This window comes from Neohortaea acidophila, assembly GCF_010093505.1.
Source record: "Neohortaea acidophila strain CBS 113389 unplaced genomic scaffold BDY17scaffold_5, whole genome shotgun sequence".
Classification (NCBI taxonomy): domain Eukaryota; kingdom Fungi; phylum Ascomycota; class Dothideomycetes; order Mycosphaerellales; family Teratosphaeriaceae; genus Neohortaea; species Neohortaea acidophila.
The window spans coordinates 1,600,864-1,626,562 of record NW_022985514.1 but is presented as its reverse complement, the minus strand read 5'-3'; the positions used below and the strand labels follow the sequence as shown (position 1 = coordinate 1,626,562).

Here is a 25,699-nt window from a genome sequence, read left to right as displayed (position 1 = left end):
GGTCGTGGTCATGAGCGAGGGATGATGTCTGATATCTGGAGGCATGCTGGAGCACTTGGCGGGGAAGGCTGGACCCTGCTGGACCCTTGACCCCTTGCAGCGGCGCGGGCAGGCGCGTGCGTGGGCCGCGCACGAGCCCGCTAGTCTAAACCATTCCTGGTTGGGTGGCCTGAACTTCCTCAGGCGCACCCTCCCTCCTCCCTCTTCCACACCACCTCGCATGCATTCATACCCCTCTTCCCGCATCTTCTCTCACGACAGCATGATCGCAATGACATATCACGACTCCTCTCCGCTGTTCTATTTCCACGTCCTCTAGCTGTCCTTGAACTCCGTCCTAATGCAACCGCCGCCGTCCACGACCCCTCTTCATTCCACAACCCCACACATCCCCCAATCCCCCTAACATCCTAACAACATGGGCCTGCTCAAGCACTTCCGTTCCAAATCGAAGCTGAAAGACGCTAGCCCTCCTCGACCGACCTCCTACGAAGTCAACTACCCCATCCTCTCGTCTCCTCCCCGGCCCCGTTCTGATCTCATCTCTCGCCTCCCGGAGAAAGTGCTCGCGCGCGTCTTCTCCTTCGTCTGTCCTCACACCTCCGACACCAGCTTCCTCCCCTCCGAAGACTCCCAGATCGGAGATGGCTGCATGCTCTGCGACTTGCGCGACCTCGCCCACTGCGCCCAGGTGTGTCGCAAGTGGTACAGCATCGCACAAGGCCTCTTGTACCGCAGTGTGAGGATCGATGCCGTGCATTACTGCGCCTTGGAGGAAGAGCTGGCGGAGAAGCGGAAGAAATCGAGCAAGTTCCGCAGCAGCAAGAATGTCGTCGAGCCGCTCGATGTCCCCCATATCCGCCTGCAGCTGCTGTGCAGGAGTGTGCGCGAGAATGCGAATTTGGCCGACCAGGTGCAGATACTAAAGCTGCCGTACATGACCCGCGAAACTGCCAAAGGCGATCTCGCCCGCACCGTCAGCGCTCTCCCGCGACTGCAGTACGCCGACCTTCCCGATGGCTTCGCTTCGGGCGATGCGAGCTGCATAACGTTGCGCCAGGAATTGCAAGCGCGCTGCCCAGATATCAGAAAGATGACGTATCGAGCGGGGGCGGAGGAGGCATTGGAGCTGCTGTCGCAGAGACACTGGCAGAACATCGAGATCTTGGAGCTCGACGGGGTCGCTGTGCAGCCGGCTACGTTACGATTGGTCCTAGCGAGTCTACCCGTCCTCCGAGAAGTCAGCATCTCTGGGATGCATTGGCTGGATGACAGTATCTTTCAGAGATCGAGTCAAATTCCCGACTTCCCGCCCGTTCAGACGCTCAAGATGGTCAATGTTCCAAACGTCACGGCGAGAGGGTTCAAGGAATACCTGCAGGACCCTCAGAATCGCGATGTATTCTTTTCATTGACGTTGGAGAATACTGGGGTGGCGGTGAACGAGCTGTCGACAGTGCTTTGGGCCGCGTCAAACTTGCAGCATCTCAGCATCACAGCCGTGGTCTCCAAAAGCCTGGGCATCGGCGCGGGCGACTTACCACCGCTGACTTCCATCAGCCTGAAGACTTTGCATTACGAGATCCTGAGCAGCGACGAGGTCCACAGCCTGCAGAAACCGGCGGAGAGCTACTACGCCTACCTGGCCAGCTCCTTACACCGCAACGCCCTGCCAGCCCTCGAGACCCTTTTTGTACGGGATCAGAATTTCCCGGATTTGCTCCTCATGCCTCCCATGCCCACTTCCAACGCACGACCAAGCTTCTCGACCAGCGGCAGCGGAACACGACCCGCACCCGCCGACACAGGCTCGCTCAAAAGCAAGGGCTCGAATCTGTCCGCGGTAACGCAAAACTCCACCAAGCCAGGCCTGGGCCCTACCTTGTCATCCAATGGAGGCAACGCTGTTGCTTTCAGCCAACAACTAGAAGTCTACTCCAAAGGTGCTGGTGATGTCGAATGGGTCTTCACCTCCATCGCCCCTCCGAGTGGAGCTCGCAAAGGCTCAATCTCCGGGCCCCCAGGCGCGCGCCCTCTCAGCGCCTACTCCGCCTCCAAAGGCCTTACTCCGCAATGGGCACATGGAGGATTCGGAAGCGAAGCCAGAAAATCTGTGCTCGTGGGCAATGGATATGGCGGCTTCCTCGCCGTTCCACAACTAGATGATGCGCCCAAGGAGCCCGTTCCGGAGGAGTTCTTGGGAGCTACGAGATGGGGTAGCGTAGGCACGCAGAGCTCGGGGCATAGCTCTTTCCTGAAGCCGCCGCCGAGTATGACTAGTGTGTCGTCGAGCGGGGAGAAGAGGCATAGCAAGCATGATCTTTGGAGGTAAATGGGGTAGAGCGAGGATGCTCAGATCGACGCACGCGGAGGCTGGATTCCTCCTGCTACCGGGCGAATGAACGATGGCAACAACGAAGTGTTTCAAATGCGCATCTCGATGTTTCAGGAACGGAAAGCATGTACGAGGCAAGACGTTACGATGATGATGGCATATTCGATGGCATATCTTCGTGTTTTTTTGGAGAGCCCCCGGCGATGTCTGTTTTGTTTTGCCTTGCGGCGTCACGATTTGGTATTCACGAAGCATTTGAATGTACGATTACATCTTTTCCAATATCATAGGCGGCATCCCATTTGCACTCTTCATGAGTCAACCATGATCGGTCTCATATTCGTCTTCATCAGCTTGTGTAGCCCATCGCCTTCCGCCACCAGGCTAGCACACCGCGCTCCTCCATCTGCCGACCGAAGTCCGCCACCGAGTCCGTTTCAAAGAGGCCTTTCGTTGCATTGCCAGTGGCTTCGACCTCTATAGGCTTTGCAACGAGCTGATAGTCTTTATACCGTAATCTCTACCTCCGTCCACGACACAATCAACAACGGAGCCTCGCACCCAAAGCACAAACTCAATCCCACTCACCTGCACAACGCCCACCCACTCCTCAACATTGCCCCTCGCTTCCCCTGCAACATACATCATGCCCGGCGCCCCGCCGCTGCGCAGTAAGACGAAGACGCCATGCTTCGTCGCGGCTTGCTTGAGTTTAGAGACTTTGGCACGACTTGTTATGTGGTGGGTGCGGATTAGGGCGTGCCAGGTTGAGGGGCTGGGGGGCATGTGCTTTGCATAAGGGTCTTCGGGTATGGGATGCTGACTGAGGGGAGGAGAGGTAACGACGGAGATGGTAGTAGGGCAGGCTTGAAACGTCGCGCTGCTTGCCTAATTGGGCTTGGCTTGGCGTGAATGATTATTAACACGGACTCCTCCTTGACTTTCCAGTCAGCTTCTCCCCTCTGACGCCATCTCTCATTCGAGTCTGACACGAGTGCGGCACGTCGAGATGCGTTGTGCTGCTGATCTTCTTACGCCGAACGGCCTACGCACGTGTCTCCACCTCACGGTCGTAGCGATCGCGGAAATGGAAAAGCTGACAGTAAGATCCGTATGGGTTTGCGGCTGAGATATCGATCACTTTCCTAACTCCGCCACCTACTGTGGACCTCATCAGGCACGACAGCCGCAAAGCGTTAATGTTGCGCGGTTGCGTAATCGCCGTGCCTATTTGATGCAGCTCCTCCTTCCGTATTCCTTCTGCTTTGTCTTCTTCTTTTCCCCCTCTGGCCTTTCCTTCGCCGTCTCGCCGTTTTCAATAAAAGCAAAAGACTACCCGATTCCACAATGCCTTTCCCCATTTCCGCCGACAAGATCGAGACTCGCCATTACATCAATGGCGAGTTCAGCGAGTCCTCCGACAAAGCCACTTTCCAGCTCGCCTCGCCTTACTCCCACGAGAAGATCGCAGACGTCTGCGAGGCGACAGTAGAAGACACGAATCGCGCCGTGGCAGCAGCAAAAGCCGCCTTCCCGTGCGTGCCTAATTCCCCATTTCCCCATCTCCTTGCCCTTCTCATTGACTAGCTCTTCAGAGCATGGTCAGCCCTTGATCCCACCACGCGAGGCGGGTACTTGAAGAAGCTGGCCGAGCTGATCGTCGCCAACCATCAGGAGTTGGCCCAGCTCGATGCCATGTCCATGGGCAGACCGGTGTCGTCCTACTTCGACGCCTTTGCCAGTGCCGGCTACTTTGAACACTATGCCCAGGCTGGCCTCTCTGCCTTGGGCACGACGAGCCTGAACACCCCGGGCTTTGTCAATATGACTTTCCGCCAGCCCATCGGACCTGTGGCGGCGATTATCCCCTGGAATATTCCAGTGGTAACGACTTCCCCTTTGGAGCATTGTTTACATGCGAGGACATCGTGGGCTGACGGTTATTGATTATTCTCTAGATGATGTTCGGCATGAAGGTCGCTCCTGCTGTTGCCGCAGGCTGCACGGTCGTGCTGAAGAGCTCCGAGAAGGCGCCGTTGTCGGTACGTATGCTGGCCGAGAAGATCATTTCATCGGACACTAATGATCCCAGTCCGCCAAACTCGCCAGCCTTGCCCACCAAGCCGGCTTCCCCAAGGGCGTCATCAACGTTCTCAGCGGTCACGGTATGTCATCAGCCCACCGTAATCCATTGAGTAGTTCAACACCCTAACACCATTAAGGCACCCCATCCGGCTCCACCCTCTCCTCTCATATGGACATCCGACTGGTGAACTTCACCGGCAGCACCGCCACAGGCCGCAAAATCCAGCAAGCCGCCGCAAGTTCCAACCTCAAAAAAGTCGTCCTGGAGCTCGGCGGCAAATCCCCCGCCCTCATCTTCCCCGACGCCGACATCGCCAAAGCAGCCGCCGACACCGTGGGCAGCCTCCAGCTCCTCTCAGGCCAGGCGTGCATCGCCAACAGCCGCATTTACGTGCACGAAAGCGTGGCGCCGCAGTTCAAGGAGGCGTTTAAGAATCTGTTCCGCGGCGCGAAGAAGGGCGATCCACTCTTGCCTGAGACGCAGCAGGGCCCGCAGGCGGACGCGATTCAGTTTGAGAGAGTCAAGGCTTACCTCAAAGCTGCGAGCGAGGGCAAGGGCAAGCTGGAGCTCGGAGGGCAGGCGACGCAAGTGGATGGCAAGGGGTTCTTCATCGAGCCAACGATCTACTCTGATCTACCGGAGGATGAGAAGGCGCAGAAGGAGGAGGTGTTTGGGCCGTTTGTGAGCATCAACACGTTCAAGACGGAGGCCGAGGCGATTGAGAAGGCGAATGATACCGAGTACGGGCTCTATGCTTCGGTGTACACGCGCGATATCAGTCGGGCGTTGAGGGTGGCTAAGGCGTTTGAGTCGGGCACTGTGGGGATCAGTAAGTCGTTGCATCATCCACTTCTTCGGGACTTTTTGAGGGGTGTTCTGACGTTCTTAGATGCCACGAGCCCGACATATGCCCAAGACATGCCGTTTGGAGGGTACAAGGGCAGGTGAGTCGTTCAACCATCCGTCCAAAGTGTGCAACTATGCCTGTTTGCTAACCCTCTCGAAGTGGACAAGGTCGTGAGGGAGTGGGATACAGTCTGGACGAGTACTTGGAGCACAAAACAGTGCTCATCAAGTTGGAAGACAATGCTTGATGGAGTGCAGCTCTATCGACTAAAGCCGCTCTCGACCGCCGTTGCAGATCGCTCCATGCACCGCCAGCGCCGCAACACCGTGCTAATTCCGAGTAATCACACTTCTATAGACCGTCACTTCTTCCACGCCTTCGCTTCCATTCCGTCGGGCGGCGTCGTCTCCACCGGCCCCTTCTTCACTTCCTCCCAGTTCGTGCTCAAAGCCGTGCCGTTGCTCTCGGTGTACGACTTCATCATTGCCCTTTGCGCTTCTGGTGAAGCATTCTTGAATAGCTTCTTGAAGAAGTGGTCGGCTTCGTCTCCACCCTCGAAGTCGTCGTCATCTGCTGCACCCGCTTTGCCATCCTCCTTGTCGCCTGTGCGCAAGTCTTCGGTGATTTTATCCCAGTTCTTGGGGCCGGATTTGGATGATGTTGGGTATGCGGGGCCGGTGGGTTTGTCGGAGGTCACGACTGCGCGGGGAACTGGGTCGATTTTGCTTGACTGGTCCGCTTTGGTTGAAGAGATTGGCTCGCTGCTTTCCAGTGCGTTCCACTTCTGGCCTGGCGTGGCTTTGGCGAGTACGATTTCGATTTTGGTGGAGAGGATGCGAGGGATGCTGGCCTCGGGCTTCACGGCGGCGAAGAGTGGTTCGAGGGTGAGGTCGTAGGTGGCGCCGCTGGCGAGAGGGAACGAGATGCTGACGGAGCGTTCTTGAATGTCAATGTGCGCTTCGTCTTGAAGCACGCCCTTTGCAAGGAGTGTGAAGTAGACGTTTTCGGAGTTTTGGTACCATTCATGTCGTATCTTCTCCGGGGCGGTCTGTGGTGGTGCTGACGGGAGTGCGACTACTTTGGTCGCTTTCTGCGTGTCTCCGTTGGAGGATGTCTTGCCCTCGCTAGCAGCTGGAGCCGTGACCTCCTCTGCCTTCGGCGTCTCCTCAACATTGCACACCCTCCGTTTGTCACCAGGCTCCAGCTTCGCCACGGCATTCTTGTTGAACTGCTCCCACGTCGCAATCATCTTGTGCTTCTCCTGCATGCGCCTCACGATCCCAAACACAAACTCCGCATCGCCGTAGCGCTCCAGGCCGTAGTAAGCACAGCCCCTCCGAAACTGAGCCTCCACGATGAGTTCGCGTTTGGCGCGGGCTTGGGCGTTGAGAACGGCATTGTTGGCATCGGAAAGGGCTTCGGCGTACTTCTTTGCGCGGTGGTAGGCTGTGGATCGCTGGATGAGGTAGTCGGGTGAGGTGGGCGACACTTTTAGAGCTGCTGAGTACGCTGTGATGGCTTCGTCGTAGTTCTTGGCTTCTAGGGCCTTTTTGCCGCGAGCTGCGTGCTCCATGCTGAGGATGTGGGAGTGGCAGAGACGCAGAGGCAGACGCAAGGGCTGAGAACGGAGATGAAGGGAAGAAGGTGCAGTGTGCAATTGATGGAAGCTAAACGACTTCCGCGGAGGTGAATGAAATGTTTCACCGAAATCCGGGGAAGTGGGGGGAGCGGATTACCTAAACACTCAGTGGAAAGAGGCAAAACTGGACGGCATCCCCTCCCTCCAGCCTTGCAGCTGCACCCACTCCGCATTCCCTCGCTCGTCATGTCTCGGGCATCTCTTCGCCTCTTTCTCTCCAATGCTAAAAGACATGTATCACAATGCCTATCCGGGGGAGGCGAGCACCACCTCTCCTTCGTCATCGGAAACCAATCTGCCGACCTGGACTCCATTACTTGCGCTCTAGTCTATGGCTACCTTCAATCTTTCACAGCCCAAACAGCCAAAACGCAAGGATACATCATCCCAATCACAAACATCCCCTCGCGCGACTTACGCCTACGTCCCGAGCTCACCGCTTTACTAAAGAACGTCAATTTGAAACCCTCGGACTTGATCACTCTCGATGACTTGGGGAATTTGCACGAGTCTCTCCCGTCGGATCGAACAGACTGGACACTCGTGGATCACAATGCCTTGTTAGGAGAGCTTGGCAAGCACTACTCCAAACGAGTCAAAGCCGTCATCGACCACCACGACGACGAGAAGGCTGTGCCGCAAGATGCATCACCCCGGATTATAGAAAAGAGCGGAAGCTGCTGTAGTCTCGTTGTCAACTCTTTCCGCAATGTCTGGGATTCTGCATCGACATCATCAACGGATACTCGTACTGGTGATATCGAGCCCGAAGAAGCAGATGCCCAAGTCGCCCTTCTCTCGCTCGGACCAATTTTAATCGACACAGTGAACCTGAGATCCGAGGACAAAACCACACCTCACGACCGCCAAGCCGTCGACTATCTAGAATCCAAAATCAACTCTTCCCGCAAACTGCATCAGACATACGAGCGGGACGCGTTCTACAATCAACTCAACGATGCAAAATCCAACCTGGACGCGCTCACGTTACCCGAGATCCTGGAGAAGGACTACAAAGAGTGGCACGAGGGCGATCTTACTTTGGGCATCAGCTCTTCTGTCAAGTCAATCAAGTATCTGATGGACAAGGATGCAAACTTCACCAACGTACTACTGGAGTTTGCGAAAGGGAAGAAGTTGGATCTTTTCGCAGTCATGACGGCACATAACGAGTCTGATTCTTTCGCACGCCAGCTGCTTTTGTTGGCTGTGAGTGAGAACAAGGCCATAGATGTTGCTGAGAAGTTCGTCACGGCAAACCAAGGCGACCTGAAGCTGGAAGAAAACGATCCTGGACTCGAGGCTTCTGGCTCGAAATGGATCAAGATCTGGCAGCAGGGTAATTTGGCTGCAAGTAGAAAGAAAGTCGCGCCTGCTTTAAGGAAAGTAATGTAATGAAACGAAACTATCTGATCAAGCTCAAGTGTGTTTGTGCTTTTGCATTGTGCTATATTTATTCACTTCCGATCAATCCTTCATGTCAATCACCAACTGCTCAGCTCCCCCTCCCTCGCAAAGCTCGCCCGTTTGGTACTGACACCTGGTCTCTTGAAGATCGGCTTGCCTGCCTTGCTCATGTGCAAAAGCAGCCCAGCCAGCCCACAGAAAATACTCGAAAGCGACCTGGTAAGGGACCTGCGCTGCTCCTCCTTCTTCCAAGCCGGTGGTGACTTCGACCGAGGCTTGCACTATGTGGTCGTGAGCTGCTTCATGCCAGCTTCGTTCATGCGCCTCGTCGCAACGCAGCGTGCGGCTTCGGCTGACCAGGACCCGGCACCGGTTTGCCAGCTTGCTCATTGTGGTCACGACAGCAATTAGGCTGGTTGGGACCATGTATCGGGCAGAATCGAATGTGGTGGCGCCTGCCATCCACCAGCTTGAGCGCTCGCGTTCTGAGCATCGTCGGGGTTGTCAAAGGCGACGTAAGCCGTGGGTGCTGGTCTGGATCACAGCCCGGACGAGCAGATGTGATGCTGATGTGGATGCTGCGCGGACGAGCAGGTATAATGCTGATGTGGACGTCAGCTCGGACGAGCAGGTATGACGCTGATGTGGACGTCAGCCCGGACAAGGAGGACACAAAGCTTTGTGTCGTCGTTGTGCTTGGAAGAGGTCCTGCTCGATGTCCCGTTCATGCTGTGTTCGCAGTCGGTGGATTTGCTCTTTCAGTTGCTGAATCTGACCTGTGCAGCTTGCGGAACTTCTGTTGGCTGAGCATGTTGAACGACAGGAGACGACGCAGGGTATGGGGCGGGCATCTAGTTCGCCTTGCGTTGGATGCCAGCAACTTCCCCTTCTCCTCGAGGTAGTATGTCGGATCTTGACACATCTTGGCGAAGTTGGTACCGGCGAGTGGAACCTACATGTAGCAGCTTCCCCTTCTCCTCGAGGTAGTAAGTCGGATCCTGGCACATCCTGGTGGCAACATCCCGGCTGTGCTGTTCTTGCTGCAGGCGAATTCCCTCCTCCTGTGTCGTAGATGCTGTCATCGAACAACTCCCAGTAAGCCACCGGTGGTGTCGTACCTTCTGCGATATATACTTGTCGTGTTCGGGGGGCGATATGATGTTTGGATGCACAAGCAGCACCGCACAGTGGAGGACCCTGGAATGAAATCAGCAAATCTGCGCATCTCTCGTGGGTCGTGTTATGAACTTACCCCCTGCAACGCTCCAGTTGTGTCGTAGTCGCCGCGAGCTATACTTGGCTTGTTCGAGTTGTTCGAGGAGGTCTCAATGGATGCTCAGGCCACTCCACACCAGCACAAGTCATGTGCGATTGGCGTCGTCGACTGACCCACGGTACGGAGGGGGTGGTGATAACGGACAGTATCGTAACCGCCGCGGGCCATGATCGCGAAGATGAGGCGCTGGGAGCCTGGGCTCAGCCGGTGTTGATGTCTTGTAGGATGTTGTCGACGGCCTGCGAGGTTGATGGCTGTATATAGGTGTCTGGGGTTTGTCGAGTATATAGGTGATGAAGGAGGTGCGTATATATAGGGGTGGCCACGCCCATGGCTTCCGACTCGTCTGGATGGACTTCAATCACCATTGCTCGCAGGTGCTGGTAGAAGTTACGGACAGAGTCGGGAGCCACGGACGCGGCCACCGAGAAGAAGGGGTGGTGGAGGCAGCTGGGGAGCCTAGATAAATACTCTTCGGAAGAGGGGAGGAGAAAGAAGTCGTGGTACTGGAATGAAAGAGAATGGTGGAGATTTGGTCCGGATTAGGAAGGAGTGGTGAATGTCGGGTATTGTTAGAAATCTCGAGGACAATGAAGACTTGATGCTGTGAAAAAGAGGGGACAATGGAAATCGAGGGCAGTGAGGGCAGACAATGAGCAGGTCCTGAGGAGAATGAAAATAAAGGAAAACAAAGACCAGACTGTGTGAAGATAATGGAAAAAGAACAATAGGCTCTGTGTAGGGTTGCACCCTTTGAAAACAATGCTTGGAAAGCACTCACGAGTAAGACTCGATGATGATCAAAGGCTGCCACGAAATTTCGCGCTTAACACGAATATCTATACGTACAATGCAAGAGCGAAGAGGATATAACACGCTGTGTACAAATGCCACTGTACGGAGAGCCTCGACACGGTTCTTGACCCCTGAATCAGTCGCCGCTTTTTCGCGCACTCTGCCGCCGCCGCTTTCTTCCCTCACTAAATGCTTTCGAGGCTTGTTCGAGGACGCCTCCGGGTTTCTGACTCGGCTGGATCATGTCCGAGTCCGGGGCAGCAGCAGCAGCGGAAGCCGGAGAGGGTTGGGCAGGCTGCGTTCCCGCACTCGATTGCACATCGATAACGCTTCCAGGGCCACCAGGTCTCGCGGGCGACTGTGCATAGTTGAGTTTCGGCGATTGGTACCGCGGCTGCATGTACGCCTGGTTCTTCCTTTGGGCACGGCCGGCCTGAGGCGTTGCAGCGGGTGTTGAGAAGTCGAGATGATCCGAAGGAGCGGTCGACGGCTTCTTGCCGAGTTTGACGTCTATCGTGTTCGAGTCGGGTTTCGGGGCATTCTTATTTTTATACAAAGGTGTAAGGCCAAAGAAGTTGCGAATTGCTGGTCGTTGGAGAAGCTGGGACTGGACGATGCCGATTGCGCCTCCGCTGGTGAACCAGATGCATGTGAGAGCAGGCATCCAGCCCATGGTAAAAACAATCAGTGTCGGTACACCGTAAAGCATAAACTTTTGGATGCCTGGAGCCATTTCTGACGTGCCCGCTGCACCCGTTTCGCCGCCCATGCGCACGAGAAGATGTATGGTGCCTGCCATGGCAATTGGTAGAATAAGATACGGATCACTTAGGGTGAGGTCCTGGAGCCAGAGCGGACCTTCGGTTTTAAGTGCAGGCACGGGAAGGGTTGCCATGGCTCTCACGAGTCGGAAGCCGCAATAAGCGATGATGCCTTGCGCGAGTATGGGCGTGAATTGTCCGCTGATGCTGATGCCGGCCCGTTTCCGCGCGGCACCGAGCTCGTTCCAAGCGGACATCATGGCGACCTGATCGCCGGCTTTCTGCGCAGCTTTCATCCGGTTGGTGATCGGTTGCAGGACCGGGTTCAAGGCCTGCGAGCGAGCCATGATATCGCTCGACTTGAGGAAGAGAGGGAGCAGTGCTATTCTGAGAATAACGGCAGTAGCAGCGACCGAGCCCCACCAGGGCAGACCAGCCGAGACATGGATGTGCTCGATGACATATTGCAGGGAAGAAGTGATGCCGTAGCCGTAGTTTATCCCGATTTCAGAGAGGTAGCCTATTCTTTCCGGCACGTCCGAGATCGCATTCAAATCGATTCCTTCCAGTGATATTGTGTCGAGATTGGGGAATGTATTCTGGTCGGCGGGAGGGATGGAGGAAGCAGCCTCGGTGGAGACGGGCTCGGTTGAGGCGGCGGCGCGTTGCGGTGTTGTCGAGGCATGGCGGACCGAGATGGCGAAAGAGGGAAGCGCTGTACGGGCGCCATGCCATTTAATCGATCGTGGAGATATTGTGGGGTTTGCGCGGACGAGGCGGGTGGGTATTTGTCTCGAGGTTGACGACAGCTAAACCACAATGTTAGCATTCGGAACATTCGACGTTTTGCAGAAGTACGGGATGACGCACATTTCTACAATGCAATTGGAATACTCGAGGCGCATGGCCCCGAGCAAGATGCAGACCTCTGCTCGGCATCATCTCGACCGCGTCTGAGGCAAAGACGGAGAGATGCAGAGACGGACATCCAGGTTCAGGAACTTTTTTGGACGTGAAGTCGCGAATCGCGAGTGGAAGAGCGGCATGGTTGCATAAAGTTGTGGGACACGCTGCGACGCGGCCAGAGATCGTAGTATCAGACTCGGTCGTCGTGACCGATATATACGTCTATAGACCGAAGCTAATGCAGACGTGATTGAGTCGTACACGCGCAGTACCGACACTAAATAACTTGCATCGTCCGTAACCGCCCCGGCACTGCGTGTGTGAAAACCCACATGACGCGCCTCCCATTGCCAGAGCCCGAGCATTGACTCGCCACAGCTGCGCTTGATGCCATTTGACACCTGTCGTCCATTCCGTTTATACATCTTCGTACATTTGTCATTGCCAAACAAAGCTTCTAGGGCGGTCGATGTATCACTCTAGCGCGGTGTACCCATCCATCTCCTCTCCACTTCTTCTTTTCCGTTCCACTACATCCTCTTGCATCTCCACGCCAGGGCCCACCGTTCTTGCACTGCGACCTGAAGGGAAAATCTAGAGTAGATATGTCAGCGAATGACTCAAATATGAACACGACAGCCCTGCTTCGCTCGCCAGCGCTGCTCCTCTTGTGGTGGCCGTGTGTAGATATGTCTCAAAACCCGCCCGAGACTCTTCCGATGACGACTCACTTTTGTTCCACTCCATCCTAACCTGTAAGCAGTCTCGTGTGCCACCAACTCGCCAAAACCCAGCATTAAGCCATTGATGAAAGGAAGGAACAAGTTGATCGCAGCTCCGCGTAATATGCTCCAAATCGTCGGCGGGGAATACAATATTAACGGTGGCGAGGAAGAGGAGATTGGCTCGTCGGAATCCTGTGAATTGGAGTGATTGGCATCGTAGTTCTCGCTGTCGGAGGACGGAAAGGTTGCCGATTCGGAGAGGCGATCGTGAGAGGACATGTTGCGGGGCTGAATGGAGAGGTGAATGACGGCGAAGGTGTGTTCGAGGCTGGTCTGGCGCTTCTCGCGCGGCTGTGACGGCTTTGTACACTCTTGGGCCAGTGGATTTCGCACGATCAAATAAGTGGTGTTGCAAGATGCTCTCACAACACTCGAGTATGCCCCGGAACTTTTGGAAGGTCCAAGCTTCAGGGCCTTGGCGTGAAGCTGCTTACATAAACCTGCAGACGCGAGTGACGTTTGTGTTGGCGGCCTCTCTTTCTGTCTTGCTCTTCTGCTTTCGATATTCACTTCATCATTCTGCAACCCGCAGTTCTTCCCCCGGCCTTCCTCTTCTCCAGCTCTCGTTCTTCCGATCAAAGACGTGCTGGAGAGCGTAGAGAAAGCTGACACCTCTGACAACGCCTGAAACGACTTCCCAATCCTTGCTCGCCACGACTGCTTCCTTTGACTTGTTGCGGCCACGACATTACGTTCAACTCGCCAAACATTCCAACTCTCATTCAAGATGGATCAACAAAAGATTGCAGAGTTTTGTGGAATCACAGGAGCCGATCCAAGCATAGTGAGTACTTGCCTACCCTCTGAAGCCTGAGCATGAGATTCTAACCACCATCAAAGGCACAAGCCGCCCTTGCATCTGCAAATGGAAGCCTTGACGATGCGCTAGCTCTCCACTTTGCTCAACAAGATGAGGAACCAAACAGTGGCGAAGATGAAGATTACGAAGATGCTCCCGCCGCTGGATCCTCCGCAGCATCACAACCCACCTCCGCCCAACCTCCAGTTGTATCATCATCCTCAGGCCCAGCCCGCACCACAAAGGCCAAGCGACCACTACAAATGACGATGGACGAGCTTAAGAAGCGCAGCGAAGAGGGAGATGATGACAGCGAAGACGACAAGCGTCCAGACATGTTTGCTGGTGGGGAGAAGAGCGGGCTTGCCGTCCAAAACCCTGGTCAAGGCGGAGGCAAGGGTTCTGATCACTTTAAGAACATCATGAACCAAGCTCGCCAAAACCGGGACCGGCCCAACGCTGATGGCGAGGAGTTGGAGGAAGGAGAGAGGAGCACAAACTTCACCGGTCGTGCACAGACACTAGGAGGTGATGATGCGCCGAGCGAGGTTGTCGCAGATCCTCTCGCCGAACAACGATCCCGTCCACAGAATCTGGCCCCCATCACGAGAGTTCTGCACCTGTGGGCTGACGGCATCAGTGTGGACGATGGGCCGCTCTTCCGCTTCGACGACCCCGCCAACCAGGGCATTATGGCGGAGATCAACCGTGGCCGCGCACCCCTCGCCTTGTTAGATGTGCAGCCGGACCAGCCCGTCGACCTCAAGCTCGAGCCGCACAAGGATGAGAACTACGTCGCGCCAAAGAAGACCTACAAGCCCTTCGGCGGTCAGGGTCAAAGGCTGGGGTCGCCGACTCCGGCACTGGGAGGCGCGTCATCCACTACTACATCTCAGCCAGCAGCGACGTCAGCCTCACAGACTGGCGGGCCGGCGAAAGTCGAGGTGGACGAGTCGCAACCCACCATACAGTTGCAGATCCGCCTGGGTGATGGCACACGCCTGCAGTCTCGATTCAATGCCACACATACCATCGGCGATGTGTACAGCTTCGTCGATTCCGCCTCTCCAGCTTCGACCCAGCGGCCGTACGCTCTGATGACGACCTTCCCCAGCAAAGAGCTGAGCGATCGTGCGCTTGTGTTGGGTGAGATGAGTGATTTCAAGAGAGGTGGAGTGGTGGTGCAAAAGTGGAAGTGAGAGACTCTGCGATTCTGAGTAGCGGCTACGAGAGCAGGGGCCTTTCAAAGGCTGCACGAACAGGACGAGCCGTTATGGCTATTACAGCACGGACATGATAGATGGACCGACGTACGTACAGCATTGCATTGGAGCAAGTAGGCTGACCGGCCAAAGTAGACTCTCATGGAAGGATAAAAGCAATCGCTACACCGTCTGCTCACTCTGCGAGTGTCCATCGAGATCTCAATTGAATCGCAGCGCTCTCAAGCGGTGCTGCCACACCTCCTGTCTCATTTCGTTTTGAACAGCTCCCCCCTCGGTGACAGCTCCGAAGACCCATACATTAACGCGTGTGAGCGCGTGGTACTGTACCCGAATGCACAGGCGAGGATCTACAGTAACTGTGAACCACATGCCGATCTCTACGCTTGCGCAATAGGCTATCCACTGCATCTGGTTGACCAAGCAGATCCTTTACCTCTCCCATCAGTCCGCATTCGCGTGGGAGTCGTCTGGTTGGTGTGCCGATCTTTGAGAGCAGTATACTGTACGTGGTGTACAGGATTGGAAGGAGTACCGCATGCTCAATCCGAGATGTGCGCTCCTTTTGGGAAGGTCGTGATATCGAATAGCTTGGCTGCGGCCGTTTTATCCGCTTGGAGTTTTGTTGCTGCTGTCTTGCTGACTCCCGCTGACTCCTCTCAGGAGGTTGGATTGTCGGGTTGGACGGTGAGAAGACGTCCAGCTTGCAGTCTCATCAGAGCCTCTTGACCGTGGAGTGACCTATCGAGCGACTTCTCCTCGTCGCAATGACTTGCCAAGGCGAACCTACCCGGTAGTCCGGCAGACTGACTCCAATAGCTGTGTATACCACAATACTGACCGTCTCACTATAGGCTGACCAACCACTCCCACGAGGGGTGTCGATGTAGTTTAGAGCAGTACTGTACCGCAAGTTGCCGACCGACGTTGGGCGCGCTCTCGCTTAAACAGCAAGCGAGACACGCCAAATCCGGCCGCGGTTTAAGCTTGAATTGCGCCCAATCAATGGCGGCCATAGCATCCCCCTACTCCACCACGACCCCGGCTCTCACAGCCTTGGCGCAACTCTTCGCGAGACGCTTTTTCGCTGCTCCCAAGCCTTTCGCCCCCCTGAAGCCCCAGACCGCAATCTGATGCAGGAACACATTGGCATCGCTTGTCGTGAGGGGGCATGGACAAGTCATTGTTCGTACGTGGAGACGACAGCGAGGATCGTCGGACGCTTGCACAGAAAGCAGGCATGGCTAATAGCCGTAGCGCGAGCAGACTGGATATCAGCCTGGGACCTGCCGCCAGGCATTGACTCGCTGGCGCTGCTAGGCGCATGGCATGGAGGTTTTGTCGCCTGTTTCATCTCTGGAGCCGAGAACCATGCAAGAACCACGGCTACTGTTCGTGCCCTCGCTCTCTCTTTTACAATTCAATAAAATCCTCCGTACATGCAACCGCCACCAACCAGCCCAGCACCTCATCTCTCCCCCCCTACATCATCTAATTCTCCGAGCCCTCCCTTCCTCCTGCGTCTCGTATAACAGCCTCTGTGTTCCCCCCTTTCGCCTCCCAGAATGACGGTCAGCGTCTTACTTGAACGCCACCAACACGCCCACATGGGGTGGTACAACTCCCCGTCCTCGAGCGAACGACCTTGTCCGACAATGCGACTCCCCTTGTCTCCGCCGCAAACGACCAAGATGCTGAATCTGTTCTTCTTCGCCTTCACCCTCACCGTCCTCGCCTTCTTCATTGAGTTCTTCCGCTGGAGGCGGCGGAGGCAGATGTATCAACTGCTGGCTGCGCAGGAGGGGGGTTTGGAAGGTGGTGCGTATGGGCAGTACGCGATAGGTATGGCTTTTTGCTTTCCCCCGTCATTGCATCGATCACAGTTCACTAACGAGCAATTGCACAGCCCCTCCGCCTTATATCTTCGTTACGAACGTCGACCTCGACTGCAGCTATGAGCCTCCGGAGTACGACAGCGAGGCGTACGAAGTGAAGCCAGAGGCAGATGCCGAACGATTAGATGCGCCAACTTCGCCTCGACGGGTGCGATTTGCGGAAGACGAGGCCGATTCAGCGTAACGACTTTACGATATGGACGCCTCGGCAAGCAAAGATCTATCCGCTTTTTAGTCGTCGGTCCGGCCAGAGCGACGTCTTTCTATCACGATAATTAACGGACCCGAACAATTTCCACTTCTCTTCTTATAACCTCCGTCAGCGACCGGTCTGTACGCAACTTGAGTGTTCGCGAGCAAGGCATGTGAATCGCGCGATGCAACGAATGGCCACAGCAGGGACAGACATCCTTGGGAGCGGCAGGATGCACCGACGGAGGGTTTCAATCTTACTGTGACAATCCCAGCATCACGGCGGCATAGCATAAGGCAGACCGTAAACGTAACAATACATAAACGAATGAACGCTCAAATCCCTCCCTCATCCCACAGGCAGCACATCCCGACACCCATTCATCTCCGCAAACGGATCATCCCCCGCATCCCTAACCCGCGAATGCTCCACAGCATCACACACCTTCCCCGCCGTCTCCTCACCATATACCTCCCCCACCAGCGCCACCATGCCATCAATCCCCGCACTCACCCCGGACGTAGTCCACACATTCCCACTCACGACCCACCTTGCCTTCGCAACCCAGTGCGTCTGCCCGCTCTCCGGGCTGCGCGTCACGAGGTCCCACGCTTTCTTGTTGGAGGTGGCGCGATGGCCGGTGAGGATGCCTGCTTTCGCGAGCAGGAGGGAGCCGGTGCAGATGCTGAAGATGTATTGTAGGGGTTTGACGCCTTCTCGACCGTGATAAGTAGTACGAAGAAAACCCAGCAAGGGCTTCAAAGTCTCGTCAGAAGCGCGCGTCCCTCGTCCTCCAGGAACTATGAGAACGTCCAAAGGCGGCGCCGTGTCGAACGTGTGCGTTGGCAGGTAGTGCTGCTGGCCGTTGAAGTTGGCACTTAGAGTCGCCGGGGCGATTGGGCCTGGGTTGACGGGGTCGAGTGTTTGCGCTATGACGCTGAGTTTCATCTCGTCGTTTTGCGAGAGGAAGGCGAGCATGTTGAGGATTTCGAGGGGCCCGGCGGCGTCGAGGACTTCGAATTGGGGGAAGAGGACGATGCCGTAGGATTTGGGGGAGGGTTGGGGGGTTGCCATGGTTGGGGCAGATTTTTGGTCGTGTTCTGCCTGACAGTGCTTTTGATCTTCTGTTGTGAGAATAGTTCGTCCTGGACGCAGTTGAGTCGAGTCACCAGTTGATGTGACAACTCCGCTCGAGTTGCACGGCTGAGGTCGGGCTTGGATGCGGAATTAAAGCCGTCCGCGGAGCCTCGCAACTGGTCACTGAATCGGCGCGGCATTGACCAGCCAAGCGAAAGAGTACCTACGAACTGGTCGGTTTGCCTTCAGTAATCGCGGTTGAAAAGCCAAGCTTGCGTAAGATAGTCAAATCAATTTGACACGCCATAATGTACACTACGACTCGCACATGTCTTAGCAAGACAAGCTCCTTCCAGCCTACTCGTCCACACGCTCAGCAGGATCACTGCGTAGACTCAGATAATCCTCGTGCCCTGCACCATCTTCCTTCGTAGGACTCGGAGTAAGACTCCTCTCCCACTCCGCCATCAAATGACTAGCCGTGCGCGTCAGCGCTTTGGGGCCGAGATTGGCGAGCGCAGGCCATGGGATGGGCTCTTTCTTGCTACTGTCGCCGACACCACTGCTACTTTCGAATAGCCCTTTCTGCGCCGGTGTCGGTGGGACTTCTGTGCTTGTTCGTGGGCTCGTTGCCGCATCAGAGATTGTAGAGGGTAGAGTGTCGGCTTCGGAAGCGGCGCTGGAGGTTCGAGATAGGTGCGATTGCGGACTGTTCTCGTCCCACGCGTCCCAGCCTTCGTGATCATTGGAGGTGGTGGAAATTTTGGAGCCGGATTTAGCGTGGCGTGCGCGACGGTCGACCTTCTTGACTCTGACGGGAGTGAGCTCCTGGCCAAGTGGTACGCCGTAATCAGACCAGAAGGACGGGCTGGCCAGGACAGGGTTTTGCGTCGTAGAGGTCAACGTGGTCTGCATATGTTTTGAGACTGGTCGCTCTGCGTCGGTGAATGTCTTGTTTGGTTTCGTCGAATCTCGTGCCGGTGAGCGACGCGGGCTTCTGCTCGGCTGTTTCTTCGACGCGCGTGGCGTTGCATTCGAGCCTGCCCTCCCCGAAGGCGGCTCAATCTTGGTGCCTTCCTCGCCCACAGTGACCTGCTTAAGGTCTTCCCAGAAGGTCCAGAGTCCGTCGCGCAAGTCTGTTGCCATCCTCTTGCCCGTCTTGAGTAGTAAATCTTTGTCGCCTTCAGAGAGTGTGGCTTCGGTTCCGTCAACCATCATATCAGACGTTGTCTTCACTCTCGATGTTTGAATAGGCTTAGATGGCGGGGCCTTGTTATCCACCTTCCTGGCCGCATCACCTTGATCATCACCATCTCGTCTCGACTGCCGACCCGAAGCCAGCGCATTCAATGAAGCACCCTCATGCCGATTATTGACCGGCGACAACAACGACAGCGTCCGCATATGCCTCGACCCCGTAAAAACAGTCCGATTGCTCGACTGATTACTACTCAGCAGCGCCTTGCGCCTCTCCATCTCCTGCTGCATCCACGCGTTCGAGCCATCTGTGTCCTCCTCCGCTGCCGCAGCTCCAGTCGTAGGCAAAGCAGTCTGCAACGGCTGCATGCGCGTGACCTTCTTCGCGTCTTCCCGTTTCTTGTGCGCTTCGTGCTGCGCCCAGTGCTTCTTCAGCTTGTTGAGCTCGGCCTCCGCGCGGCCTAGTTCTTCTTTCAGCTCGAGCACGCGGCGTTCTTGAGTGGCGATGGCGGTGAGGAAAGTGGTGTCGGTTGGAGCGGGGAGGGTGTCGAGGGAGTCGGATGATGTGGAAGCCGCTTCGCGTACGGGGGAGCGCGATGGGCGTGTCGGACTGCTGGTGCGCGAAGGTTGGACGGGAAAGGACATGGAGAAGCGGTTGCTACGCAGCGCCTCTGTTGCTGGCGCTACCGACGCGGTGCCCGCATGATTTTGAAGACTGTATCGCTGAAAGGCACGCTGCGAGGGTACTGGGCTGCTGGGTGACGCGAGTTGCGCCGGAGGAGAGGCTGAGGCCGACGTGCCTTGCGAGCGTGGGCGGTCTGCTGGGATTGCCTCTTCGTTGTTGTGTGAAGTCATTTTGTATGTACAAAGCTCTCACGCCATGGATCGTAGGACACACATATGTACAAAGGTAGGGATGAGAGGCGCGCGACGGCAAGTGGCCGGAGGATAAAAAGAGAGATGTCGGTAGGTAAATATCCCCGAACTCCACTGCTGATGACGGGTGTTGTCTGGGGTCAACAGCCCGGAAAGTTTAATTGGCCCAACCAACTCCCCGGGTGACAGCCTCATGCCAAGTACGGCCTTGTTTCAGATTGATAATTTGTTGAAACAGGATGGAAAAGAGTCTGCTATACAGGCATCTGTACGTTTCTATACGTCTATGTGTTCTTTGGCCGATTCTGCGGACAGAATCTCGACTTCGGCTGCTCTCAGCTCTGGCGTAGTACATCCACAATCCAATCCTTGCCCTCCTTACTTTCCCGCAGTCCGTACTTCCACGCGAGCGGAAAGCAATGCATCTGCTTCTCCCATGCCAGCCATTGTCCCTTGACGCCAGCATCCCGACATTTCTCGCGGAAGAGCACTGCGTCTGGGCCGAGGATGTCGTAACTGCAAGTCACGCCATGACAGGCGATACCTTTCTTCTTTAGCAAGGACACATCGGCGAGAATGGGCGAGACTCTCGGATCGCTCCTCTCCCAGTCTCCAGTCCAGCCCTTGGCATTGTCGTTTATGAAAGGAATTCGTAGGATGGGATCATGTGGCGCGACTTTCTGGATATCCGGATTCTCCTTCCGCATATCTACCGAAGGGCAAATGGCCATCAGCGCAATGGGGTGCGGAGCGCTCTCATCTTCCACGAGTAACGCCAGACATAGACATAGGATGATGTTGCCTCCCGAGGAGTCGCCTCCGAGCATCACGCGCTCTCCAGCTTGCGCCGCGTCTTGCAGGAGCTGTTTGTAAGAAGCCATGAGTTGCGGAAACGCTGCCGGTGCTGGGTTGTTCGGTGCGAGCGGATAGCTGACAACAGACACGGCGGTATCAGGCAGCTTCCGCGCCAACTCGATACAGAATGCCCAATGCTCTCCTGACGGCGGCATTCGCCATCCACCCCCGCAAAAGTAGTAAAACCGCTTGCGCTTCGGCTTCTCTCGTGACTCCTCGGATTTGGAAAGACGCTTCGGCTGGAGGTCGTACACGTAGATGTCTCCCACTTTCCTCTCGTGTATATCGCAAAGCGTGCGAGGCTTCTTTGGCGCGGTCAACCGCGGAGAGCCTACCGGATGTGTTTTGCGAGGCGTGATTAATAAAGATCCAAATGGTTTGATCATGTGCTGCAGGATGAACATGAACGCGGAGCGATCAGTCCGCTTCGTGATCTTGAGCGTAGCATCCGATTGTGTCTCCATTTTGGCCAGCGAATGGATATGAAAAGAGAACCACGGCAAGGAAGATGAAATGGAGAAAAAGGGAAGAGGTTGAGATTCAGGCAAGTAGATAGGCAGAAAGACAGACCATCGTGACCGTCATCGCGATTCCAAAACACGCTGCCGTGGCCGAGTGGTCAGGAATGGAGATTGCGAAAACATGTCAATGAGAAGCAGATGGATATATCTTTGGTGTCGAGGTTGAGACTGGGAACCGGTGCGAGATCTGGGTCCTTTCGTCATGCATCCACGTCCGCAGATCGCGGACCCACCTTGGCCGCGCTTACTTCAGCGCAACCTCACTTCCACAAGGCGTTTATTGTTTTGAGAAGTTTTCCCGTTTGATGGACTTTCTGGAATGTATAAACATGTTTTCAGAATCCGTATCAGAATGCCCTCATTTTGGACCCACAGATCCGGCCTCTTCTTGAGTTGACAGCTGAGTCGTCTCCAGGCCACCATGCCCCCAAGCCATCCGGACTTGAGAAGTAGTTCGATTCATTGCCAGATCCGATCAATTCTCGCGCTCGCTGGAACCTCTCAGGTGATTCAGTCTTGATCATGGTCCATGGAGTCCTCATTCTCGACGGACTCCCCTTCCTCGGCACTTTTCTCGCGCTCGCGGAGTATTCCCGCTCCAGGCCTGAAATCATCCATGAATGCGGATTGCGATTCGGTCCAATCGCCGTTGTAGTCTCGAATGGCCACCACAAGGTCTGCAGCAAACTCTGAATGCCTCTGGAAAGTCTCATCTACCTCGTGTCGCCAAAACGGTCTATCGCTGGGTTGTCGGAAGCGATCATAGAGTCCCTGTGTCGCAAACATCTTCCTGATGATTGACCCCTCGGGAGCGTGGTCGTATGCGTATACGACCATGTCATAAGTGGTGCCCCATCTTGCGAGGATGTCGAGCAGACTGTTTACGATTGCATCTTTGAAGTCCTTCATGCGGCACGTGTCTGCAAAACGCCAGAGCCGGACAAGCATTTCTTGTCCCTTATGTGAGTGCAGTAACTTCTCATCTTCCTTCAAAGTATTCTCCAGATAATAATGGCTGGGTGGGCCATAGAGCCCGGGGAGGCTTTTGTGATGGATCCAGTAAAGGAAGGCCACAAACACATCATTGTCGCAGTCCTCAAGGCGAAGATGTCGATCCTCCATGTCTTTGTCGCGTCTCTTCTTAAGAATCTTGGCCAAATAGTCGGACGCGCTGACCAGCATTCCGGACTTCACGTAATACTCAGACCCGTCATCCAGCTCCACGGCAACCATGTCATCGTTCGCGAAAGCGCTATGGTCATCAGTGTGAACTCAAAGCAAAGTGTGGGCAGGCATTCAACATACTCCGCAAAAGTCTCCATTTTTTCCATTGCACCGGCGCGGTAGTTGCGATAGGAGTCGTGCAATTATTGGCGATGTTTGTTGGAGATAGAGGAGGAAGGGCCGGGTTATTGACAAGGAGGTCCGCCAGTAGAGAGGCCTTTATGGAAGATAAAAGGGTTGAAAAGCTAAGAACGTCGCACAAAAAGTGAATTGAAGTCAGAATTCACATGAAAAGTGACGCGTTGGTCCGTCCTCAAAGCAAATACTTCACCTCACTATCTCACGTGACTCAGGGGTCAAAACTCGTTGAAGCTTCATCGTGGAGTGGTGACGCTTAGGAGTGTTGCATGGAACTCCTCATTGACAGACGCTATGTACTTCATGCACTCGAAGTGTGTGTCTGGTAATCCAATGCCCAATGTATCACCCACGAACCTCCTGTCCTTCTCCATGCTTTGTCCTTGCTACGTTGTGTTGCATCGCTAGACCCGAATCGTAGAACCATCACGCTCAGTGCCGAACCATCTCATTGTTGTTGTGATCCTCCTTCTTCTTCACGGTCTGCAGAGTCTATCCAATAAAATGCTCCACGCTTATATCGGACGCCTGCTACTAACTCCATCATGAAGTCCGTAACGAGCGAGGGGTTCTGTGCGAATGAACACAAATCGGCTCTCTTGATACCACCGTGAGTGCTCATGTGGGCCGTGAACACCTCAAGTCCTTTCTCGAGGAAGTACTGTCTCATTTCTGACCCATCCGGCGAGAGTTCATAGGCGAGTTGGACAATGTCGAGCGTGACATCGTTGCTGTGATCGAGCATCCTTGAGATTTCTCCCATCACGTCGATCTCGAGTTGTTGCACCAGGTAAGCGTTCGTGAAGGCCCAAAGCCGAAGGAGCGTTTCTTGCCATTGAAGGGAAATACGGGCTCCAGACACGTTATCACCCCACATGTTCGGAAGGCGGTGCTTGCATAACCAGTGAAGGAAGATCTTGAATATCTCAACGCTGCAGCCCGGAAGACGCAGCATTCGCTCTTGCGCCTCTTTGAACGGGCCCTGCAGCGCTTTCGCGAAGTAGTCGGATGCGCCACACAAAAGTGCACTCTGGACTTGGAACTCCGAGCCATCTGCTTCCAGGATGATGGTCACCATGTAATCGCTTTTGAAGCTCCTACGTTTGTCAGTACGCTGCGGCGAAAGGTACGGGGCCGACTGGAGACGTTTACTTCGCGGAACGTTCGACTTCTTCCATTGTCGTATGCGGAAGGTGTCTGCGCTGGGAGACTTTGCGGCAATGATGTAGAGAACAATCGGGAAGAAGAGAGTAGGAGATGAGTATTGGCTTGCATATGTGAGTGAATGTTCAGCGCTAGCGAAGGTTAAGTGGTTCTTGTGCGACGGCCGTGAAGCGATACTGCACTCACTGCAAGCAACGTCACCAGGCCATCGGCGAACAAACGGAGCCGTTTGTCGATCTTCAAATCTTCGTCAACTTAACATCATCGTGCAAGTCCAAACTCAAGCCTTGTCCCCAATAGGCGCATACCCTCCAAACCTCGTGTCGCCCTCCTCCAAGACGCGCGGCAACTCATCCTCCACCCAACTCTGCTTCCAGTCCTTCTCTCTCGCCTCCCACCCCAGCCCCCTCAACCTCTCCGCGCGATTCCTCGTATTCATCGCAAAAACCGCAGTCGTATACGGCCCAAGCAAATCCCCATACAGCTCCTCGGAAGTCAAACTCCTCGGCTGCGAATCCACCTTGGCGCCAGCCTGGTGCAGCGAAGCGGCCACGCCCTGCGCATACTCCTTCCACGACGGCTCGGCGTCGCCCGAGCCCTCGCAGAAGAAGTACGGGTTCTCGAGCGTCTGCTCGGGCGTGGAGGATTCCAGGTGGTGCAGGATGTAGATGTAGGCGCGGGCGAGGTCGAGGACGTGGATGTTGGCGCCGATGCCGAGGCCTTTGTCGATGCAGGGGACGTAGCCGTGCTTGAGCCCGAAGCGCGCGAGGGTGGGGAGTTGGATTGTGCCTCTGCCGTGCGTGTCTGTAGAGCTGCGTGTCAGTTTGCGGCGTTTTACCACGGATTGGAGGGGGGATGCGTACATCCGTAAATCAAAGGGGGCACGATGATGGCCAGCTTCGCCTTGCCCGCCAGCTCCTTCTGCGCCTTGACAATCGCGAGGTCGATGGGTCGATGAGGCGCATCGTCTGGGACAGTGTCGATGTCATGGCGGGTCTTGTCAGAGTACACTCTGTCGCTCCTAGCGCTCCCCTTCGAGCCGTCATCCAACACACTCGCCCCGGACGTGTGGATGAAGGAAGTCATGTGGCCCTTCGCGGCCCCCTTCTTAATGCCATCAATCACAGCCTCGACACTAGGAAGATGGTCCGCGGTGGCAGTGTGGATGACAACGTCGAACTGCGCGACTTGTTCCGTGATTTTCGCCGTGTCGTCGAGATCGCCCATGACCACGTCCGCGCCGGACGCTTTGATGCCGTCTGCATGTTCTTTTCGGCGCACGTAGCCGGTCACTGAGTAGCCTTCCTTGACGAGCAGCTCGACGACGTTCCAGCCGATGAAGCCTGGGCCGATGATGAAGACTTTCTTGCCGCTGGCCATGGTTATTGACGATAAAGCGACGATTATTTCGATCTCTAGAGGAATTGAGGTAAGGTTGTGAATGAAGATGTACGCGAGGTATACACTGGGCGACAAGTAAGGCGCGCAATTGATTTTTTATAAGATGAATATAGAAACGGCTTGAACAGGTGAGGTTGAGTGTATTATTAATCAGATTTCCAATCTCCATGTCATAAATCTGAGGTGCAGCTGGGATGCAGACGGTTGATTTGAAAGCCAGTGAACGCGCCCACCATCACGGCCAGCTGCATAGTGGAGAATTATTGTGACGATCCCGAAACACTAGGTAGAATATGGAC

The 25,699-nt window shown here is 55.3% G+C and overlaps 15 protein-coding genes across 15 annotated transcripts; 6 read left to right on the top strand and 9 right to left on the bottom strand.

Annotated features, from left to right (window-relative positions):
• The first annotated feature begins 213 nt into the window (after positions 1 to 213).
• BDY17DRAFT_297776 (uncharacterized protein) lies at positions 214 to 2,602 on the top strand. Its single transcript, XM_033733649.1, has one exon. It carries the CDS (start codon positions 419 to 421, stop codon positions 2,330 to 2,332), a length of 1,914 nt encoding a protein of 637 aa, XP_033590218.1. The 5' UTR covers positions 214 to 418; the 3' UTR covers positions 2,333 to 2,602.
• Positions 2,603 to 3,174, bottom strand: BDY17DRAFT_297774 (uncharacterized protein). The gene is made up of 2 exons (XM_033733648.1): positions 2,924 to 3,174; positions 2,603 to 2,855 (listed from the first exon to the last, which is right to left on the bottom strand). The coding sequence occupies exons 1-2, from the start codon at positions 3,119 to 3,121 to the stop codon at positions 2,685 to 2,687; spliced, it is 369 nt and encodes a 122-aa protein (XP_033590217.1). The 5' UTR covers positions 3,122 to 3,174; the 3' UTR covers positions 2,603 to 2,684.
• An 11-nt stretch (positions 3,175 to 3,185) lies between these two features.
• BDY17DRAFT_151477 (aldehyde dehydrogenase domain-containing protein) lies at positions 3,186 to 5,572 on the top strand. The gene is made up of 7 exons (XM_033729632.1): positions 3,186 to 3,870; positions 3,931 to 4,219; positions 4,294 to 4,377; positions 4,428 to 4,500; positions 4,558 to 5,250; positions 5,311 to 5,365; positions 5,428 to 5,572. Exons 1-7 carry the CDS (start codon positions 3,683 to 3,685, stop codon positions 5,513 to 5,515), a joined length of 1,470 nt encoding a protein of 489 aa, XP_033590216.1. The 5' UTR covers positions 3,186 to 3,682; the 3' UTR covers positions 5,516 to 5,572.
• A 57-nt stretch (positions 5,573 to 5,629) lies between these two features.
• BDY17DRAFT_250197 (SGS domain-containing protein) lies at positions 5,630 to 6,841 on the bottom strand (the record flags this gene model as incomplete). The annotated part of the gene is made up of 1 exon (XM_033731044.1): positions 5,630 to 6,841. The coding sequence occupies one exon, from the start codon at positions 6,839 to 6,841 to the stop codon at positions 5,630 to 5,632; it is 1,212 nt and encodes a 403-aa protein (XP_033590215.1).
• A 252-nt stretch (positions 6,842 to 7,093) lies between these two features.
• Positions 7,094 to 8,302, top strand: BDY17DRAFT_324362 (uncharacterized protein; the record flags this gene model as incomplete). The annotated part of the gene is made up of 1 exon (XM_033737175.1): positions 7,094 to 8,302. One exon carries the CDS (start codon positions 7,094 to 7,096, stop codon positions 8,300 to 8,302), a length of 1,209 nt encoding a protein of 402 aa, XP_033590214.1.
• A 13-nt stretch (positions 8,303 to 8,315) lies between these two features.
• Positions 8,316 to 9,304, top strand: BDY17DRAFT_297770 (uncharacterized protein). Its single transcript, XM_033733647.1, has one exon. It carries the CDS (start codon positions 8,758 to 8,760, stop codon positions 9,214 to 9,216), a length of 459 nt encoding a protein of 152 aa, XP_033590213.1. The 5' UTR covers positions 8,316 to 8,757; the 3' UTR covers positions 9,217 to 9,304.
• Positions 9,305 to 10,323: 1,019 nt separating this feature from the next.
• On the bottom strand, positions 10,324 to 12,144 carry BDY17DRAFT_346197 (60Kd inner membrane protein-domain-containing protein). Its single transcript, XM_033738097.1, has 2 exons — positions 12,017 to 12,144; positions 10,324 to 11,955 (listed from the first exon to the last, which is right to left on the bottom strand). Exons 1-2 carry the CDS (start codon positions 12,086 to 12,088, stop codon positions 10,522 to 10,524), a joined length of 1,506 nt encoding a protein of 501 aa, XP_033590212.1. The 5' UTR covers positions 12,089 to 12,144; the 3' UTR covers positions 10,324 to 10,521.
• A 62-nt stretch (positions 12,145 to 12,206) lies between these two features.
• BDY17DRAFT_297765 (outer membrane protein TOM13-domain-containing protein) lies at positions 12,207 to 13,183 on the bottom strand. The gene is made up of 2 exons (XM_033733646.1): positions 12,784 to 13,183; positions 12,207 to 12,646 (listed from the first exon to the last, which is right to left on the bottom strand). The coding sequence occupies exons 1-2, from the start codon at positions 13,054 to 13,056 to the stop codon at positions 12,527 to 12,529; spliced, it is 393 nt and encodes a 130-aa protein (XP_033590211.1). The 5' UTR covers positions 13,057 to 13,183; the 3' UTR covers positions 12,207 to 12,526.
• Positions 13,184 to 13,564: 381 nt separating this feature from the next.
• BDY17DRAFT_250430 (uncharacterized protein) lies at positions 13,565 to 14,835 on the top strand (the record flags this gene model as incomplete). Its single annotated transcript, XM_033731058.1, has 2 exons — positions 13,565 to 13,621; positions 13,678 to 14,835. 2 exons carry the CDS (start codon positions 13,565 to 13,567, stop codon positions 14,833 to 14,835), a joined length of 1,215 nt encoding a protein of 404 aa, XP_033590210.1.
• A 1,429-nt stretch (positions 14,836 to 16,264) lies between these two features.
• BDY17DRAFT_151429 (uncharacterized protein) lies at positions 16,265 to 17,117 on the top strand. Its single transcript, XM_033729631.1, has 2 exons — positions 16,265 to 16,701; positions 16,766 to 17,117. The coding sequence occupies exons 1-2, from the start codon at positions 16,425 to 16,427 to the stop codon at positions 16,936 to 16,938; spliced, it is 450 nt and encodes a 149-aa protein (XP_033590209.1). The 5' UTR covers positions 16,265 to 16,424; the 3' UTR covers positions 16,939 to 17,117.
• Positions 17,118 to 17,295: 178 nt separating this feature from the next.
• Positions 17,296 to 18,021, bottom strand: BDY17DRAFT_324358 (class I glutamine amidotransferase-like protein; the record flags this gene model as incomplete). Its single annotated transcript, XM_033737174.1, has 1 exon — positions 17,296 to 18,021. The coding sequence occupies one exon, from the start codon at positions 18,019 to 18,021 to the stop codon at positions 17,296 to 17,298; it is 726 nt and encodes a 241-aa protein (XP_033590208.1).
• A 253-nt stretch (positions 18,022 to 18,274) lies between these two features.
• On the bottom strand, positions 18,275 to 20,181 carry BDY17DRAFT_297761 (uncharacterized protein). Its single transcript, XM_033733645.1, has one exon. It carries the CDS (start codon positions 20,074 to 20,076, stop codon positions 18,382 to 18,384), a length of 1,695 nt encoding a protein of 564 aa, XP_033590207.1. The 5' UTR covers positions 20,077 to 20,181; the 3' UTR covers positions 18,275 to 18,381.
• Positions 20,182 to 20,307: 126 nt separating this feature from the next.
• BDY17DRAFT_297760 (alpha/beta hydrolase fold-domain-containing protein) lies at positions 20,308 to 21,626 on the bottom strand. The gene has a single exon (XM_033733644.1). The coding sequence runs from the start codon at positions 21,414 to 21,416 to the stop codon at positions 20,433 to 20,435; it is 984 nt and encodes a 327-aa protein (XP_033590206.1). The 5' UTR covers positions 21,417 to 21,626; the 3' UTR covers positions 20,308 to 20,432.
• A 357-nt stretch (positions 21,627 to 21,983) lies between these two features.
• On the bottom strand, positions 21,984 to 22,795 carry BDY17DRAFT_324355 (uncharacterized protein; the record flags this gene model as incomplete). Its single annotated transcript, XM_033737173.1, has 2 exons — positions 21,984 to 22,725; positions 22,779 to 22,795. 2 exons carry the CDS (start codon positions 22,793 to 22,795, stop codon positions 21,984 to 21,986), a joined length of 759 nt encoding a protein of 252 aa, XP_033590205.1.
• Positions 22,796 to 24,279: 1,484 nt separating this feature from the next.
• Positions 24,280 to 25,379, bottom strand: BDY17DRAFT_249609 (uncharacterized protein; the record flags this gene model as incomplete). The annotated part of the gene is made up of 2 exons (XM_033731000.1): positions 24,280 to 24,803; positions 24,863 to 25,379. The coding sequence occupies 2 exons, from the start codon at positions 25,377 to 25,379 to the stop codon at positions 24,280 to 24,282; spliced, it is 1,041 nt and encodes a 346-aa protein (XP_033590204.1).
• Between the last annotated feature and the right edge of the window lie 320 nt (positions 25,380 to 25,699).